The sequence below is a fragment of the Epinephelus fuscoguttatus genome, linkage group LG8 (assembly GCF_011397635.1).
Source record: "Epinephelus fuscoguttatus linkage group LG8, E.fuscoguttatus.final_Chr_v1".
In the NCBI taxonomy this organism is placed as follows: domain Eukaryota; kingdom Metazoa; phylum Chordata; class Actinopteri; order Perciformes; family Serranidae; genus Epinephelus; species Epinephelus fuscoguttatus.
In genome coordinates this window covers 3,414,573-3,433,235 of record NC_064759.1, presented here as the reverse complement: position 1 = coordinate 3,433,235, position 18,663 = coordinate 3,414,573, and the positions used below count along the sequence as shown (strand labels likewise).

The 18,663-nt window shown below is 42.8% G+C and overlaps 1 protein-coding gene across 6 annotated transcripts in view; it reads left to right on the top strand.

Moving 5' to 3' along the window:
- Nucleotides 1-18,663, top strand: part of LOC125893893 (DENN domain-containing protein 4B-like) — a 224,515-nt gene that overhangs the window by 38,914 nt on the left and 166,938 nt on the right. For all 6 annotated transcript variants that reach the window (XR_007449940.1, XR_007449939.1, XM_049584865.1 and 3 more), the window contains exons 7-28: nt 183-249; nt 1,393-1,451; nt 2,044-2,188; nt 2,284-2,459; nt 3,701-3,801; nt 4,028-4,243; nt 4,916-5,061; nt 7,457-7,590; nt 7,686-7,800; nt 8,652-8,858; nt 9,215-9,343; nt 9,870-10,014; nt 10,346-10,501; nt 11,442-11,676; nt 11,980-12,298; nt 12,675-12,779; nt 12,918-13,093; nt 14,734-14,890; nt 14,977-15,216; nt 16,495-16,591; nt 16,702-16,867; nt 18,215-18,273. Coding sequence is in view for 4 of the 6 variants with exons in the window: in XM_049584865.1 (XP_049440822.1) it covers nt 183-249; nt 1,393-1,451; nt 2,044-2,188; nt 2,284-2,459; nt 3,701-3,801; nt 4,028-4,243; nt 4,916-5,061; nt 7,457-7,590; nt 7,686-7,800; nt 8,652-8,858; nt 9,215-9,343; nt 9,870-10,014; nt 10,346-10,501; nt 11,442-11,676; nt 11,980-12,298; nt 12,675-12,779; nt 12,918-13,093; nt 14,734-14,890; nt 14,977-15,216; nt 16,495-16,591; nt 16,702-16,867; nt 18,215-18,273 (3,350 nt within the window). In the remaining 2 variants the exon portion in view is untranslated. The remainder of the gene's footprint in view (nt 1-182; nt 250-1,392; nt 1,452-2,043; nt 2,189-2,283; nt 2,460-3,700; nt 3,802-4,027; nt 4,244-4,915; nt 5,062-7,456; nt 7,591-7,685; nt 7,801-8,651; nt 8,859-9,214; nt 9,344-9,869; nt 10,015-10,345; nt 10,502-11,441; nt 11,677-11,979; nt 12,299-12,674; nt 12,780-12,917; nt 13,094-14,733; nt 14,891-14,976; nt 15,217-16,494; nt 16,592-16,701; nt 16,868-18,214; nt 18,274-18,663) is intronic.

The window sequence follows — 18,663 nt, the reverse complement described above, 5'->3', positions numbered from 1 at the left end:
GACAGATCCACTCAGAATAGTGTTTTGCTTGTGATAACATTAGTGAGCAAGCTAAGGTCGCTTTAACCACATTTCCCTGTTATTTTACATGATGTGAACTATTTTGAATTTTTCAGGTGTGTGATTGATATTTGATTTTATCGATACTGATTTTGTTTGTTTCTGATTTTCTGTCTCTGCAGACACGTCTCCAGCTTCATGCACAACGTCCCGTTTCCTTCCCCACAGCGACCTCGCATCCTCGTTCAGGTACAGACTCGAACCTTCTATATGCTGTCTGTGTGGTCTCCATCAGGTTATCAAAAATAATGCACGACTTTTAAAGTCCACATTGCAGGAAAAAAAACCTTTTCAGAAGAGTTTTCAGAGAACCGCTTGTTCAAGTCTAAACACAGAAAAGAAGAAAAACTACAAACCTTTGATTTGTGTGTTTTTGTTATGTATTTAATTAATTATTTGAGTCATTTGAATTTTGATTTTATTTTCTGCAGGAGTCATTTGATTTGTTGACCCAAATGTGACAGTGTTTACAGAAGAAATCAATAGAATAATCATTACACAGAAAAGAAAAGACAGGTTTATAAAAACAGCAGCAGAGGAAACCAGCACAGACTTTTACACCTTCTGACTTCAGTCCTTCACTTCCTCCTTCAACAGGATGTAGGCTGTGATCTGGTCCCAACCTGAACTTGGTAAATGTGTCCAATCAGAAGCAGCCCTTTCAGTGATCGGCTCCAATTAGCAAACAAAATTTCCTGACATAATTCTTCCAATTACAGAATAATTTGCAGATGATTTATCAGGTTCAGATGTGATCTCACTCAGCTGCATGCAGGATGATTTTATCTCAGGTCGTAATTTTGTGTTTGTTTGTGTCAGGATTTTATTTAAATGTAAATATTTACAGTGGATATTATTATTATAAATTTTTCATCTTGAGCCAAACATGTCTGAAAATTTAAATAAAGTTTTTGGCCATCATTCAGGTCAGTTATAAGAACATTTTACTCACCAACATCAGCTCTACAACAGGTGGATAAGAGTCCACTCAGAGTGTCAGATCCACAGAGGACACATCATCATTTTACTTTCTCTTTTATTACCTGATAAATGATTTAGATGAACTGTATAATTGTATAAAACCTGTCTGACGGCTCGCTGCACCCACGTTTGATTTAAATTCACCCTCCAAGAATAAAGTTGGTGAGTAAAATCTTCTCTGAACTGAAGGAACGAAAGCCAAAACTTTGACAACAAGTTGTAAATTAAACAGTAAATGACTTGTGAAATCACGTCGAAACCAAAACTGTCGCTGTGTTTGTTTGTGTGTGTGTGTGTGTGTGTGTGTGTGTGTGATGTATTCAGTGATAATGCTGTATATTTATCTTCCAGCTCTCTCCGTACGACAACCTGCTGCTCTGCCAGCCGGTCTCCTCTCCGCTCCCACTCAGGTCAGTTCACTGCAGTCGAGTTCGCTTTTTATCCAAAGTGACTCACGATTAAAAAAAAACATTCAACCTCCACAGAAACAGGATTTCATCTGTAATTACCGTGCGTGTGTGTGTGTGTGTGTGTGTGTGTGTGTGTGTGTGTGTGTGTGTGTGTGTGTGTGTGTGTGTAAAGGACGTGGTGATGTGTGTGCAGGTTCTGAGATCTGTTTTGATGTAGGATGTCTTGACGTGTGGAAGATAAAATATAAAGCTGAAGTTTCTATAAAAAAGAAAAGTGAATATTTTTATTTAAAATGTAAAGATTAAAAACTGACAAGCACCGCACCTATTATTTTTTTACTCTATTTTTATTTATATTTGAAAATCGTTGATAATAAATAATAATTAGTGCTATTTGGACTTATGTATTTTATCTTTATTTGTTTTCTATTTATGAGTTCACTAATAAATTTATGTATTTATATAATTTTTTTCTGTTGTGTTTTTTCCTCAATTACCTTTTAAATTAATATTATTATTACAAATATTATTTTTATTTACAGTTATTTAATTTGTAAATAATAATATAATAAGTCTAATTTTTGTGTGACAGCGGTGCGAGCTTCCTGAAGCTGCTGCAGAACCTCGGTCCAGAGAACGCCTGCACGCTGCTGCTCGCCGTCCTCACCGAACATAAACTGCTGCTGCACTCACTGCGCCCCGACGTCCTCACCTCCGTCAGCGAGGCCCTCGTCTCTGTAAGACTTAACACGCGCACACACACACGCACACACACACTCTGACTGTATATAATAAGGTCTGTATCTTAATCTGTCCGTGTCTCTGTCTCCAGATGAGTTTCCCGCTGCGCTGGCTCTGTCCCTACATCCCTCTGTGTCCGCTGCAGATGGCCGACGTGCTGCTGGCGCCGATGCCCTTCATTGTGGGCGTCCACTCCAGTTACTTCGACCTGTACGACCCCCCCGCTGATGTGGTGTGTGTCGACCTGGACACCAACACCATCTTCCAGTGAGTCCATAATTGTGCTGGGCTTCCTGAGCTCAACCAGTGAATGAGGATTCTTAAGGACAGCTCAGAGGCAGAGACAGGCAAAATTAAAAAAAAAAAAAAAAAGATGCTGACAGAGAGATATTTGCACATCCAGTGTCACTTAAGTCCTGAAATGAAGATCCTGCACACTGCCCTCACTCAGCTTCACAACTTTATTAGTTATACAAAGGTTTCTGTTCCTCTGGACCTTCGTCAAGAGTATTTAACTAGTGTTCAGTATTTTATTGTTTTAAAACACTCTTGACAAAGATCCAGAAGGACCGAAATGTTAGTATAACTTATAAACTGAGCAAGAGCAGTGTGCAGGGTTGTCTTTCAAGACTAAAAATCAAAAATAAATAAATGACTCAATTAAAAAAATAGTATGCCATTTAATGTGCAAAAAATTATATTTTAAATAAATAAATGCCTTAATTAATTCATTAGATGTAACAAAAATGGATAATTCTGTTTCATATTGCTTCTTTACCTTTGTATTAATTACTCTATTCATTTATTTTCATATTTAGTTTTAGTTTTATTCATTTTTATTGTTTTATTGTTATCATTTTTTTGATGTTTGTAATGTTTTGCATGTTTTTTGTTATTTTAAATTAGTTTTTAAATAAATGTATTCATTTTTTACATACATTAAAATAATTCTGAGAATTGTTAATGAAAAGGAAAAGCGGCATTGATACAAAGGTAAATAAATAAAGAAGCAAATTAAAACAGAAATTTGAATTTATGTCACGTTTTATCAATAAATTAATGCCTACAATTATTATTAATATTTGGTACATTTAATGACTTATTTATTTATTTATTTATTTATCAAGTCATAAATAAATAAATTTTGTCATTTTCATATTTATTTATTTTTTTTGGCAGCTTCCCTCCTCCATACCGCCCCACCTACCTGACGAGGAATTTTTGATTTCATTAATTGTTTTTTTAATAATAAATATATAGACAATAAATTTAACATTAAGGGGGCAAATAATGTCCCTAAATTATGTGTAGTTCAAGTAATGTGTTTTCTTTAATGTTATGTTGTTATTTCCAGGTGAAAAAAAAAATGTTTATCTTTTAAGTTGAGGTGAAATATTTTACTGAAATATGCTGAAGTTAACAACTTTTAAAACTCATACATTTTTCTCTAACAAACAAATACCACCTTGAAACTATTAGTCTGACTTCTGCTTTGTGTCGTGTCTCAGGTCAGAGGACAAGAAGCCGTTGTCATGGCGATCGTTACCCAGGAAGCACGGCAAGATGCTGTTCAACACCCTGACTAACCTCCACAAGACCCTGGAGAAAAGTGAGTCCTCAAAACAAAGTGACGAGACGAGAGCCTCAGAGACAGAAATCAAAGAACCGCTTTGTGTTTAACATTTCTCCACAGTTCACCTTTTTCTTACTTATTTTATTTTTTTATTTGCTGTGTCCTCACATTTTAAAACATCAAATATCTGACACATCTTAAGCAGTCTGAGTTCGTCTGAGCAGAAAATGTTCCTCTTTCCTCTTCCTCCTCGTCGCTGCAGTTTGCACTCCCGGTCAGGAGGAGGCGACGCTGGAGTTCCTGTTGACGGACTACGATCAGATCTACAGGAGTCAGAAGCAGCTGGAGCTGGAGATCCAGGAGGCGTTCCTTCGCTTCATGAGCTGCCTGCTGCGAGGATACAGAACCTTCCTGCTGCCCATCACCCAGGCGCCGTCAGACACCACCACCGACTGCAGCTCCCTCTTTAACCTGCAGGGTGAGCGCTCACTGACATATCATCCTTTCAAACTGTTCACTTTTTCAGAACATGATGATACTGACTGTGTGATGCAACAGTTTTCTAATTTCCAGAAGAAGGATTCAGAGCAGCCCATTATTAAAGACAACAAAATAAAATTTGTTGAGGATTTAAGGTCCAGTGTGACAGATTTTAGGAGATTAGTGTTAAACACATGATTCAGCTCTTATTGATTTGTTTTTCTCTGAGCCAAAAAATGTTCAGTTTGGCTTTGGAAATGGTCCCTCCTCTTCCTCTTTATGTTTCTCTTGTACAAGTCTAGATTTTGTTCTTATAGTGGTACGTCACAAACACTCATTGTCTTCAGAATTATTAAGATTCATCTTTTTGGATTGTTCAGTTGATAACATTAAGATATGGTCAGATTTTCACTGAGATATCGTAGCGTGTTCTCCACCAATAGTTGCACCAAATTTAACTCTTATTTACCACCTGGAGAAAACTTAGTTTGTGTGCAAGCATTTGCACAAACACAGGTCACAGGCATTAAAACTAATAAAGTAAAATCCAAACAAATCAACTAGAATTTTGTCAAATCTTTCTTTACAGGAGGAGCAGGACAGTAGCTCACACAGGATTAGTGGAAAATGAATTTAAGACCGATGACTGATGGATGAATTCTTCCTGCAGGTTTCCTGAAGTCTCGTGATCGAACGCAGCAGAAGATCTACACTCAGCTGACGAGGACTCAGATGTTCACGCAGTTCATCGAGGACTGCTCCTTCGTCAGTGCCCGGCACGCCTGCCTCGAGTTCTTTGACGAGTGCGTCCAGAAGGTCAGAAACACGACTGGCATTCGCTGTTTCATCACTGATTATCACACCGATTATCACTCACAGCGTCCCACAGCCTGAATGTATTTTACTGAGACTTCAGATCAAGACACAATACTACCTGTACAAACATAATGGACAGAAAAGTGTTTAATTTCTCTGCCCTTTTTATAATATCGTCAGGCAGCATTTATCAGCAAACTCCATTTGCCAGTGAAGGCCGTGAGATGGGATTAAAAGTCCCAGAAAAAAGCCAGTTATTAGTTAAGGGAGTTATATTGGCAGTTATATTGAGCTAAGGTATCTAAAGGCTAATTACTAAAGCACCACGATGTTAACTTGATAATTCCACAAAAAAGTAATCTCTAGTTTAATGTTGTTGTTTTTTTAACTAAATTAAAAACAAATTTATTGCAGGCTCTTCACATTTGAATGTGAGTAAGAGTATCATTAGTTGCGCGATGTGTGTATTTATGTTTCCATAGTCACACCTTAGTTTGAGAAAAAGGTGTTAGTTGCACCGGTTCTCCCCTGAAACCACTGAGCGCTCCGTAACGACTGCTCTCTGTGTGATATTTGAGCTGCTGCATGTGAAGGCGACCACAGAGGATTACTGGCACCTGTGAACATGGAGTCATTTCTACAGTCGGCTGTTTTGTCACCGTTGAACTTTACTACCATCTACTGGATTTTAAGACATATGGTATTTTTTCAACCGAGGCCAAATGCTTCATCTCGCAACGTTAACAGAAGTGACCCGCCCTGGTGGGATTCTGATCCACTCCAAAATGTAATGGCTTCCTCTCTGACCTGTGCTCCACCCTTCCACAAAGTTTGATGAAAATCAGTGACCTGTTGCAGAAAACACCTTAAGGTTTCTCCTTAAGTATGACGCTTAAAAGGCTTAATGTCTCCTTAGCTGAGGGACTGACACCATTGCACAGAATCCCTTAAAGGTTTCCTTAGCTAAAGAAAAACTCATTTACTGCAAGAGTTGGCTTGTGAAAAAGCCAACTCTAGACAGTGAAAAAGTGGCAGAAGAAAAGAAGACAAGAAAACCATCCTGGTCAGAGGAAAATAGATTAAACTTCAGGAGGAATACAATCACAGAGAGCATAAAACTTCAAAGTAAATTTGGTCCCAAATAACAGAGAACAGGAAATGACTGCAGGAAGAAGCAACAAATTTAACTCAGTCACGTCTTGGGTTGGGATCCGGATCCGGTTCTTTTTTGGAACCGGGTCCAAAGTTCCGGTTCCGGAACCGGTTCCATCACATTTGGATTAACGGTTCCTGCAAACGGTTCCTAGATTGTAAAAGAAAACATCACGTGCATTTCCATTATCAGCACGGCACGGGCCGCATATTTCTGTCCGAACCCGACCGAGCCCGACATTATTTAATTACTAAAGCACTGAGTTTGTGTCACACAGTTGTCATGGTTACAGGCTATTTAACAGGCCGGGCGTGCACCGTGGGTGTTCAGTGGAGAGGGAGACCTCCGTGTTTGAGACGGGAGTGGGCGGCGGGAGGTCCGAGGCTTCCAGCGAGGGGAGCGGCCAATATGTGTGCGTGTGTGTTGTGTTCAGGTGTTGTCACGTAAATAACAGTGCCAAAGCATGAATGCATAGTTTTTATTACATTGCTGTGGTTAATTTGAGGTAATAGTGTTACTGTAGAAATCAGAGAATCACTTTTTGTTGTTATATATTCTCAGGAGATGATATAAGCTCTAAATCTGAAATACACACCACACACAAATGTGTGTTTTCATCTAATTGTACTGTGCAACAGTTAGAATAAAGTTTTTGTATTTGTATGATTGCATTTGTGTTTAATATATACTTGTTTAAGTATAGCAAGTATAATGAATATAATGTAGGAATCGGTAAGAGGAATCGGAATCGTTAAAATCCTAACGAGTCCCAACCCTAGTCACGTCTAAAGCGTAAAATCAGAAGTGTATCCATCAGGTTCTCCTGGTCGCAGAACACTCTTCTCAGGCTGTGTTATGTTTTTCATTCATCACCATAAACACAGTCATGTTGCAGTTAAGATAGAGTCAGAGGTACCTTAAGTGTTTTTTACCTTGCTTTGGTTGCTAAGGTCTTTTGTGCAACAATCAAGGGATTCCTTAAGTATAAAACCAAGACAAGAAGAACACCATAAATACTTAAGTGAACATTTTAAGGAAATTTTAAGGAGAAGACTTAAGGGTATTTTCTGCAACCAATTTAATTTTTCAGGAAACCTTAACTACGACTTTAAAGCACATCCTGACTTAAGGATGTTTTGTGCAACTGACTCCAGCCCTTTAGTTTTTCTGTCAAACCGAACCAAAGACATGACTTCACTGTAATAAGTTGTACCATCAGTGTATTTATTTATTTGTCACCAGGTGGACGTGGAGAAGCCGGAGGACGTGAGGCTGATTGATCTGGACGAGACTCACAGCGGAGAACACACCGTCTTCATCATGCCGCCTGAAGAACCACAGGAACCTGACGGGTCCGAGTGCCCCGCCCTCTACAGGTACACAGTGCTCCATCATAGAGGTCTTTAAACTGCACCACAACACGTCCCTGTGTGTCTGTGTCTTACACATACTGACACCTTTCTCCTTTCAGTTATGAAACCTTCCCCACACTGAAGCCGGAGCTGTTTGACCGGCCTCAGGACCAGCTGAGGGTCCCAGCTAAGGGCAGCGCCCCCAGCAGCCCCGCCCCCCGCCGCACCAAGCAGGTACACCAACACACAGCGTCACAAACTGAAGTACACTGTATATAATAATACAAATGTGTCTGAGCTGCTAATACAAAAACTTGTATGTATGTATATGTATGAAACTAGTCTGTAAGCGAAGAAAAAGACAACTATAAAAAATGAACTCCTTCAGATATTCATGAGAGCGTAAGGCAGTTTATTGTGGTTTATTTGGAATAAACATGTCATTTTTTATAGATGCTACAGACTGTTTAACAAAAAAAAGACAAAAATAGACATGACAGAGATGAGTTCACCTTTTCCAGGGCATTTATAGCAAACAACACTGTTTTTGATTTAATGAGAGTTCTTCTCTGAACACAGGCACATGTTCAAGGTGTCAGTCACTGATAACGGCCCATTCTGAATCAGCATTAAGTAGAGGAGCAGAGACTTGGTGCCTCCCTCTGAACCGCTGAGTGGGTTTTACGTTGTGACCCAGTTTTCCCTGAATGAAGACCAGAGACTGTGTTAACAGTCTTACTGTGTATCATCTCATTTTAATGAATCATTATCAATATTTCACTGCTCATCCAATATTCAGACGCCACAGACTGTGAGTGTAAAAACTACAGACGTTATTTTCAAATCTGACCAGTTTAAACAGATTATTTAAACCTCTTCTTCCAAAGTGGAAAGAAACATTGCCTTTTTTAATCTTAGTTTTATATTCAACAGTGACTCCTCCTCTCACGCTGCTTTTTAAAAACATTACGTCTGATAATGCCAGTGCATGTATCCCACATCGATCCTCCAGGAAACAACGAGAGTTTCTATCATGTTCACCTCTTCAGTATCTGATGTGATGTCACTTGTCTTTTTCCTCCCAGGAGATCAAGTTGGCCCAGAAGCGAGCTCAGAAGTACTCCACGGTGCCGGACATGTGGTCCAAGTGCCTGCTGGGTCACTGTTACGGCCTCTGGTTCATCTACCTGCCCACTTTCGTGCGGGCGGAGAGCGCCAAGGTGCGCGCTCTGCACACGGCCTACGACGTCCTCAAACACATGGAGAACCGCAAGGTGGTGCTGCCAGACGAGGTGAGACACTGACGGGGTCCTGATATAAAGTGCCTTGGCAGCTTAGCAGAATGAGCAGCAGTGACGACACCAGCGCCCTGCTGAGAAGTTGAGAGATTTTCAACCACTTTGAAAAAAGATGCTTGGCAAAGTGCTTTTTCTTGAGGCAACCACATACCAGCGCTGAATCTCCTGAAGCTTCATTTGAGAAGAGCTCAGGTTTAGTTTAAGGAGCTCGTCCTCAAGGTGTGCTGAGAACAGTGGAAACAAAAGCAGATCCAGAGATTGTTGATACATGTCACTCTACCATGGAGAGGATGAATTATGAAGCCACAGTGTGTGAGTGACTGTGTGTTGTCTGTGTGTGTGTGTTCCAGGTGTGTTACAGGATCCTGATGCAGCTGTGCGGTCAGTACGGTCAGCCGGTCCTCGCCGTACGGGTCCTGCTGGAGATGAAGAAGGCTGGAATCACACCCAACACCATCACCTACGGATACTACAACAAGGTTTCAAAATATACACACAAAAACACACACTTGTCTTATCCCTGCCCTGCACACACGTGCACACACACATCCAGTTCTCGAACCACCTCAGCTGACCCCTTTCAACATGAAGGAGCAGCGGCTCTACTCCGAGCTCCCTCCAGATGTCTGACTCCTCCCCCTATCTCTGAGGCTGAGCCCAGACACCCTACAGAGGAAACTCTGCTTGTATTTGCGACCTTGTTCTTTCAGTCACTACCCAGAGCTCATGACCATAGGTGAGGGTTGGGACGGAGATGGACCAGGAAATCAAAAGGTTTGAATATACTACAATATTTACAGTTTGATAAGATATATTGTGCACTAATGGGATATAATGTGCACAGTGTAAACAACCAGAGGTTTGATCTGAGTACCCAACACCACAGATCAGGTACACACAGCTCAGACAGCAGTATAAATATAAACACACTGGACTTCAATAACAGATCAGTGGGCGGATGTGATACAGAGAGGTGTGATGTAATCAGATGTCCTCTGTCCTCAGGCAGTGCTGGAGAGCAAGTGGCCGTCCACCAATCAGGGAGGACGTCTCCGCTGGGCCAAGCTAAGGAACGTGCTGTTGGCTGTGGCCCAGTTCAGACAGCCAATCAAACGGCGTCAGAAGAGCGGCTCTGTGGGGTCACGAGGAGGTCAGAAAATATTCTATCAATATTTTATTTCTGTGCTTCGACTTGACTTTAAATTTTTCTGCGACATTTTGCCAACACATACTAAAGTATAGTTGTGAGTGCTGGGCTTTAACTTGTAGTGGAGTATTTTCACAGAGCAGTAGTTGTACTTTTACTTCAGTAAAGTATCTGAATACTTCTTCCATCACTGATCATGTGTCGGCATGGTTTTATTGATGAGTATTTTTCTGCATACACTTGATGAAGAAACATGATTTTCCAGAGTCATGCTGTAACTCTCGTTTTTAAGATAAAATTCTGATTGTTTTTTTTTTCTTCTTTCCATTAAAAGAAACGATGATGGACTTGGATCAGAGGCCCCGCCCCCAGTCGACTCTGATTCGTCAGTCCAGTTGGAGCGGTCTGTCAGAAAGCTCCAGTCACGAGTCTCTGACGGGCTCGCTGGTGAAGAGCAACAGTCTGAACAGCATGAAGGCGCCGGCTGACAGTAAGACACAAACTGCATCATGTCCTCCTCTTCCTCACCTTCATCATCTATCTGCTCATCACCCTCTTAGGCCGTTTCTGCTGTCACGTTTGGCTGTTCCAAATCACGCCATGTCGCGCCGATTTCCAGTTTCCATTATCAGTTTAGACTTGACGTGACATGCTGAGCCGTGCTAGACACGGACCTTCTCCGCAGTAGGTCTAAAGCTGGCTGCCTGCCCTCAAGTGGGTAGCGGTGACATCTCGCCGACTTAAGCCTACCGCCATCGACCCGCCTTCTCCCCACAAACAAGCAGTGTGTGTTGTCAGACTCTCCTCCCCTCTGTCTGCAGGAGACCAGAGAGAAAGGTGTTTTTCACGTCTCTGTGTGCTCAGCTCTCAGTACGTCTGTAGCTTCTAACTGAATCTCTGTGGTTTGGAGTTTGGTTTCTCTCCTGCGTCCTGTTTTTACTTTACATATCTGCTTTGTTTTACTGTTTCATGTTCGCTATCAGCCATCAAGATCTTCCTGCACCTCTGCAAACAGCTCACCTCCAACAGGTAAACTTCTTTTACCTGCCCTGCTGTGGGAAAACACACGCAGCAGGGGACTTAACTGTGGATCAGCTGCTGCTTTTAAACGTCATCAGTTAAAGACACACCTTCAAGCAGGTAGCCCTGTTGTAATGGAAACACAAATCCCTGCCGCGCCGGGCTGACGGTCCAGTCCGTACAAACCAAACCAAACCAAACCAAACCAAACCAAGCCCATGACTGTCAAAAAGGAGTCACATTTTGTTCCTTCAACAGAACTCTCACCAGGACTTTGAACCATGTGTTATTCCAGTTCTTCTCTGTTATCTCCACACCACATTTTTCTCTCATCTCCTGTAAAACAGACTGTCCAGTATTTTATTTCTATCGATTTGTTTTAACTGCTCTTTCTCCTCTCTGTGCCACAGAGTTGAAGCTCTGCAAGAAGACCATCCTCGGCAACGCAGGGACCAACGGCTGCGGTGACGCAGTCTCCCGTAAGCCTCCGATTGGACGCAGAGACACCTCCACCCCGCCTCCGATGCCCCCCGGTGGTGTTCTAGTGCGGCGGAGTCAAGTCTGCCTCTCCACCTTCTACAAAGAGTGTGCAGAGTCAGCCGACTCTGAGCCAGACTGCTGTCAGCCAGCAGAGAGAGACGGCAGGTCGGTTAGGACGGAAAATAACCTCAGAATCTGTTTGTTCTTGAATACGATAATCTTTTATTAACTGATCTTTACTCACCTGCTTTATTCAGTCATATTTCCAGCCCGTCTTTGATGTCAGTTTGAGATGTTTTATGGCGCTCTAATGTTTCATAACGTGCTTTGGTTTTGCTTGTGAAATAAGATAAAGTAGGAAAGAGTGCAAATAAAACAAAATAACATCACCTACACAGGCCCTGTATCCTTTAACGCTGGTTCTGTTGTAGCTCTGTTAAACTCACCTCATCCGTCTCTGACCTGCAGACCTGCCGGGACTCGAGACTCGTCCGGCAGAAATAAAGTCGTAGACGAGAACTACAACAACGTCTCCTCCCCGAGCCGAGGAGGTCTGGCAGGGAAACTCCAGCAGCTTCTCACTCCGACGAGACATCGAGTGTCTGTTCGACGAGCTGCCAGCGTTGACGACCGGCGACCAGGAGGAGGGGGAGGGGGAGGAGGAGGAGGAGGAGGAGGAGGAGGAGGGATAGGACGAAGAGTGTCTGAACAGAGGCAGTCCAGGAAAGCTCAAGTGGCGGAAACACTGCTGAAGGCCAAAGACAGGCTGGTCAGCGCTACCTCAGAGGTTTGACTCTTTGAATCTGCTTTATTCTGACCTGTTGTCTTTATTTTATTAAACACAACTTGTAACTGTTCGATATCAGTTTCAATATCGGTTACTTTACAAAATGTACAAACATAAAAGCAAAATGTACAAAAATATAAAAATGACGAGCAGTTTTTTTTTTTGTATACAGCACCTTTAAATGAATATATTTTTTAAATATAAAGGTAAACTATTATTGCATCTTTTTACAATTTAATTTCCTATGAATAAAAAAAAATCAAAATAAATTAAGAAAAAATGATGAGAATTTTTCTGTGACTTCTAGTGTTTGTTAAACAGAATCATGTGGTGGTGATGTAATAAAATTATCTGACTCCATGTCGTCTTTTCTCAGAGTTCATTGTCTGTAGGAAGTGACCTGGACTTGACGGACACGCCCAGTCCCGCCTATCCTCTGCGCCGGTCATGGGACGCCAACCAAGAGGCGACGGGGCTCGAGGTGAACAGATCATTAGTCAGGAAATGACAGCAGCAGTTAGCGTGGTTTTGTTGCGTCCTATAGTCAGGTCTGTTGTTACCATTCCCTCAGTGTTGATGTCACAGCCTCTGACTCCTCCCACCCTCTCTGTGTGTCCAGGTGTTGATGTCCAGCTGCTCTCTGTGTCGCAGCTGTAACTCGTTAGTCTATGACGAGGAGATCATGGCCGGCTGGACATCAGACGACTCCAACCTGAACTCGTCCTGCCCGTTCTGCTGCGCTTCCTTCGTGCCCTTCCTTAACGCCGAGATCTGTGACCTCGGACCTGTCAGCAGGTAAAGACGTCCACCAGTGAACCCAATCTGTCACAGCGCCCTCCGTCTGTGGTTTGGTGTCTAATCCAGAGTTTTCTGCAGATAGTGAGATTGAAACGAGGACGACCAACTGTTTAAAAATGACAGAACTAAATTTGTAGCTCCGTCAGATACAGTCTCAGCTAACGTCACTCAGTTTTAAAGGGATAGTTTGGATCTTTTAAAACCGGGCTGTATGAGGTGTTTCAACCTACAGTCGACGTCAGATGACACGCCCCCAGTTTGGAGAAGCAGGCAGGAGTACTGACACAGAAGCTCAGCAATGTAATGCTGTGGACAGGGTCAGATGCATAGCTTAAAAATCAATATCAGTTTAAGTGTACACTATATTTAGAATATTTTCACTGTACTTTTATCTCCGACAGCAATTTCTGAAGTCCTTAGCAGCTTCAGTTCCCCATCTATGCTCTCAGGAGCTGCTGGTCTACCTTGATCAGTTTCACTGTTCTGAAAAGGAACAGTCGTAGAATAGGGGACAGAGATGTCTCACATTTAAGGCAGCATGGGAGATAGTAACAGCAGCAAAACGACCATCTGTATGAAAGGGACAGCCGGCAGGACGGGACTACAGATGGCATGGGTGTGACGTTTTGACAACTTGTTACGTGTGCGACCTGCTGCCAGGAGGTGAGTTTGTATGTTCTCGGATGGCGAAGGAATGGCGTCAAGACAAACAGTTGTCTACCATAATGTTACTCTCTACATTTTGAAATAAACAAATTATAAGCATGACTTAATATGACCAAGACACCTAAAAGTAAAAACAAGGCCGTTTTCATCAACTTAGAAGCAACTGTACGTCAGACATACTGTAAGTGAATGGGTTTTCTGGTCGGAAAGGTAATGCCCTCATGCCCCACTAGAGGGCGCATGAGGCTTAACTTCAGCATACCACAGGAGTCAATGGAAGTGTCGTCACTCTGGTTTGTAGGGTCCTACCTAACCCTAACCAGTCCAACCAACCTGGCCAATCATAGAGAGAGTAGAGTGGGTCATTTCTTCGCTGTCCCAGGATTTGCAAATTTGCCACCAGGGGATTTAAAAAGCAGCGAGCAGCAGTTAGCAGAACTCACAGAAGAACAACAGCGGCTGAAAATGTCTGCACATTGGGAAAACAACGAACTCCAGGAGCTCCTTCCCCTCTGAGCAGAGGACGAGATCAACCGCCGTATAACAGGGACAGTAAATGATTGTTCCTGACATGTTAATGCCATGGTATTGTTTATAAAGTGCGGCTGACGCGTGTGTTATATGTCACATTAGAGGCTGATGCTGTTGTGTTACATGTCACACCCGTCACCAGCAGCTCCTGTGTTCAGCTGTGTTAAATCATTGGTTTTCTCAGTGGAGTCTGGCTTTACAGAGAGCGATATAACAGCTTCAGTTCTCTGTTGGGAATCGCTGTCTGACAGTAAGGTAAAGCGGTGAAAATGTTAATATAGCGTACACTTGAATTATTTTTTCCCACAGAAGTATTGCTTAGCCTCTGTGTCGGTGATCCTGCCTGACTGCCATGTTGATAAAATACTGACTATGGATACATAGCTCATACAACTCCACTGCAAAAGATGAAAAACTGACCCTTTAAGTCTTCCTTCCAGTGCGGAGCGCACCAACTGGAACGTGGAGGACGAGGTGGAGAGCGCAGTGAGGCCCCCCAGTGCTCAGGAGGCCTCCCTGCGACACCAGTGTAACGGTCTGAGTGAGGACTCCAGCTCCGAGACCAGCAGCTACTCTGAGAACAGCAGAACCACCACGGTAACACTCACTGTTAATGTTTCTGTTCATCCCCTCGTCTCCCCGTACTTCCTGTCGAACTGACAGTTTTTAACCGCCTCTCTCAGGGTTCGTCAGTGGGCGGCACCCCTCAGGTGGCGGTGGCCTACCTGAGCCCTCTGGTCCTGAGGAAGGAGCTGGAGAGTCTGCTGGAGAACGAGGGCGAGGCGGTCCTGGCCCAGCCTCAGTTCCTGGACAACCACTCCATCATCTTCTGGAACCTGGTGTGGTACTTCCAGCGCCTCGGTCTGCCCAATAACCTGCTGCAGCTGGTCAAAGCCTCGCCGCTGGTCAGCCAGTTCACACAGGTAGCACACAGTCTGAAACACAGAGCACTGAGGCATCGGTAACAAAAGGTTGAGCTAATTACAGCTCAGAGGCAGCTGCACAAGAACAGAAAGAAAGAGCTCTAAAAACATAAAAACATATGGAAATAAAAGCTCACAAATGACACTTAGTGGACAAACAGCTCTGTTTTCACCGGACAGCTACATATTAGATAAACGTGCTCAACACGCATCGACTTCTGAAACAAAAGCTGATTTTCCGGTTCAGAAAAATATTCAAAAAGCTGCTGAGATACAGCTTCACATTCTCCTTCATCTACAACAGCTCAGATCCTAAGTTAAAGTACAAACAACTAAACATTTGTTAATGCAGGTTTTAGATTTTCACTCTCTCCCACTTTGTATTTCAGCCTCTGCTCTGCATTTTCCCTCGGAAAAATATTAACAAATATTATTTGTAAGCACCTTTCAAGATACCCACGGACGCTTGAGTAAATAAAGTTGTGTCCTATCTTATCGTATCTTATCTCAACAGTCATTGAATGACAGCTTCATATTTTTGTAGAGTGACAAACTGATTTTGCTTCTTTAGGCCCTGATCACACAGAAGGTGTTTCAGCAGCTGGAGGTGGCTTTTTGTAATTGCTTATAATGAGAATGAAGCTTTTTGCTCGCTGTTTTTGCGTCGCTACGTCCCTCCTGTTTGCACTCTAGGCGCCTGGCGTTTTTGCTGAAGCGCTCTGAACTCCTGGAGTTGAAAAAACTTCAACTCAGAGCGTAAAAGCGCCCCACATCATCTACACTTTTTCCCCGTTGTCCAATGGGATGATCTGAGAGGCGGGCCTTCTGTGGTGGTCATGACAACAAGTTTACAGTTGGTAAACAGTGGAGGAGAAACTGGTGGTAGGGGTTGCTGGATACCCAGAGCTATACGGCCTGATGATAGACAGCAGGTTGTCAAACTGCCCCTGAGTCATCCTAAAATCTACAAAAATCAACTGGTGGTACTCCCCATGATCCAGCCTCTTTTTTAGGGTCTCATGTACCCACACAGATCTCTGTTTATCTGCTGACAGCCTCTCACCCTCAACCACAGCTACACACAGTACCCTCTGCCTGGAACCTGCAAAACACTCTCTGTGTGATCGGAGCTTTATTCAGCCCAGAAATATTAGATACCATAAAACCAAAGCAGAGGTCAAACGGTTTGACACCAATAAATAAAGTTAGATGTTGAAATGAAAGACATCAACACACTGATGCACAGACTTTCTTCCTCTACTCGTGTGTGTTTTCCAGGCAGAGAACTCAGCAGTGAGGGTGAGGCTCCTCTGGGACACCCTGACCCCTGACACAGACCAGTGGCCCCCCCTCTACGTCCTCTGGAGGATCCACAGTGAGACGAGCACACACCTCACACTCACAGGAACAAGAACCCCAACTCTTATAATGTGTTTGACTCTTTTTAATGAGGCTCCTCCACCTCCCTCCTCTGTCCTCCACCAGGTGGCGTCCCGATGAGAAGCTACAGCTGGCGGAAACACAACCACCCGTTCACGCTGGCCTTCCTGGAGGAGGTGCTGCGCTGGGTCGGCATGAACGAGGTGCACAAAGCCGTCACCCTCTTCCTGGACACGCTGGCCAAACAGCCGGGCTCCGCCTGGACGCAGAGGTACGGTTCAGTGTTTAACCATGTAAATATTCACACTGCAGAGAGCATAGATAAAAGATCTGTTAACATGTCCCTCGTCATTAGTAGGAGTGGGAATCACCAGAGGATCCATGATATGATATTAACACAATATTTAAGTCACGATATGACATCATTGCATTTTTAAATATGTTATAATGTTTTTACTTCAAACAGGAGAACTTTCTTTACTGCTGAACAGCTCCCAGAGTGGACAGTTTCTGGTGGAATAAATTAAGTGAAATGTGAATGTTGTAGAGGACATAGAGAAAACCATTCAGATTTATATCTGAATGGTTTTCTCTCCTCTGTTCCTCTGTTTGTGGTTCAAGAAGAACAGATACAAAAAGGTCTAGGTCCCTTAAAACTATGAACATCTGTAGACAATATCAAAATATTTCTGCAGGTGCAAATATTTTTCTTTGTCAGGATCTTTTTTTTTTTTTAGTGTTTGTTAGTACTCATTTTGGCCACAAGAGGCCGATGTGCACCACGACTTCATGCTTAAATAGGACAGAAGGCATACATGTTTTCGAGGGATAGACCGATATGGATTTTTTAGGGCCGATGCCGATACCAATTTTTTTCCATCACCCTTAGCCGATGACCGATTATGGACTGCCGATTTTCTTGAGCCGATATTTGGGGCCGATACTGCTTTTGCTCCCTCAATTTACATCAAAAAAATGACACAATGATAACAAATATTACAGGTCTCAAGTTTAAAATAAGAAACATTTATTGAACAGTAAAAAATACTAAAACAAGATGGAAAGTTGAGGTAGAACAGGTAGAATATTATTATTATTATTATTATTATTATTATACATTCAAATAAAAAAAAGAGTTCAGTGCTCTTAAATCTTCCAGTAATGTCTTTATAAAATAAACAAATATTTAAGCTGAAACATAAATAAAACAACAACTACTGTACACAGTAGGATTCGCTGCATGTGCGCTGCAGGGTCTTCCGGCAACAGAGCTGCCCGTGGATGCCTGTCTGTAAATCATGCCAAGGAAAAATAAATCCGCGAACCCACGCGCGTATCAGCCGATGCCGATACAAGTAAAAAACTCAAATATCGGCCGGCCGATGTATCGGTCTATCCTTAATGTTTTCCTCCACATGAGTTGTAATTTCTCCAGAAACTCTCAACACAACGTACATGTACTGTACATGTGTTTATATGATCAGAAAGTTGATCACCAGGTTTTATTTTCTCACTCAGGGTAACTGCAGAATGTCTCTTTAAAGTGTAAGTTTTGAACGCAGTGATGTGACATTGATCTGAATGATGGTGGATGTTGTGTGTTTTTTTTGTTTGACAGGAGTTTGTACAGAGAGTTCCTCTTCCTCACTCTGGCAGCTATGGGCAAAGATCACGTCGGTAAGATTCTCTGGATGCAACTGTTTTATTAGATAGTTCAGTTCAGCTCAGGACTAGATGTTACAACCCCTTGATGCACACACTTGAGACTATGAGTGGGGAGATAGTGCCATCTGGGGGTTGCCGAGTGGAGCAAAGAGTTCAGGTGGACAGAAAAGTAAGAAGGAGCACAGGGAAGGCAGAGCCACGACAGACCGGGCCGTACACTCCACCTCCCCCTGCTCCCTCATTTTGATAAGGGAAGAAACTAACAGGAGAAAAACCTACCTAACTTTAATCAAGGTGGAGTTTAACTGGTTGGAGGAGGGGAGGAGGTTTAGCTTAGGGTACAGCAGTCACGCCCAAAAAACACGCGCTTGGGAACTCTTGCATGCACAACAGCCTCGCTTT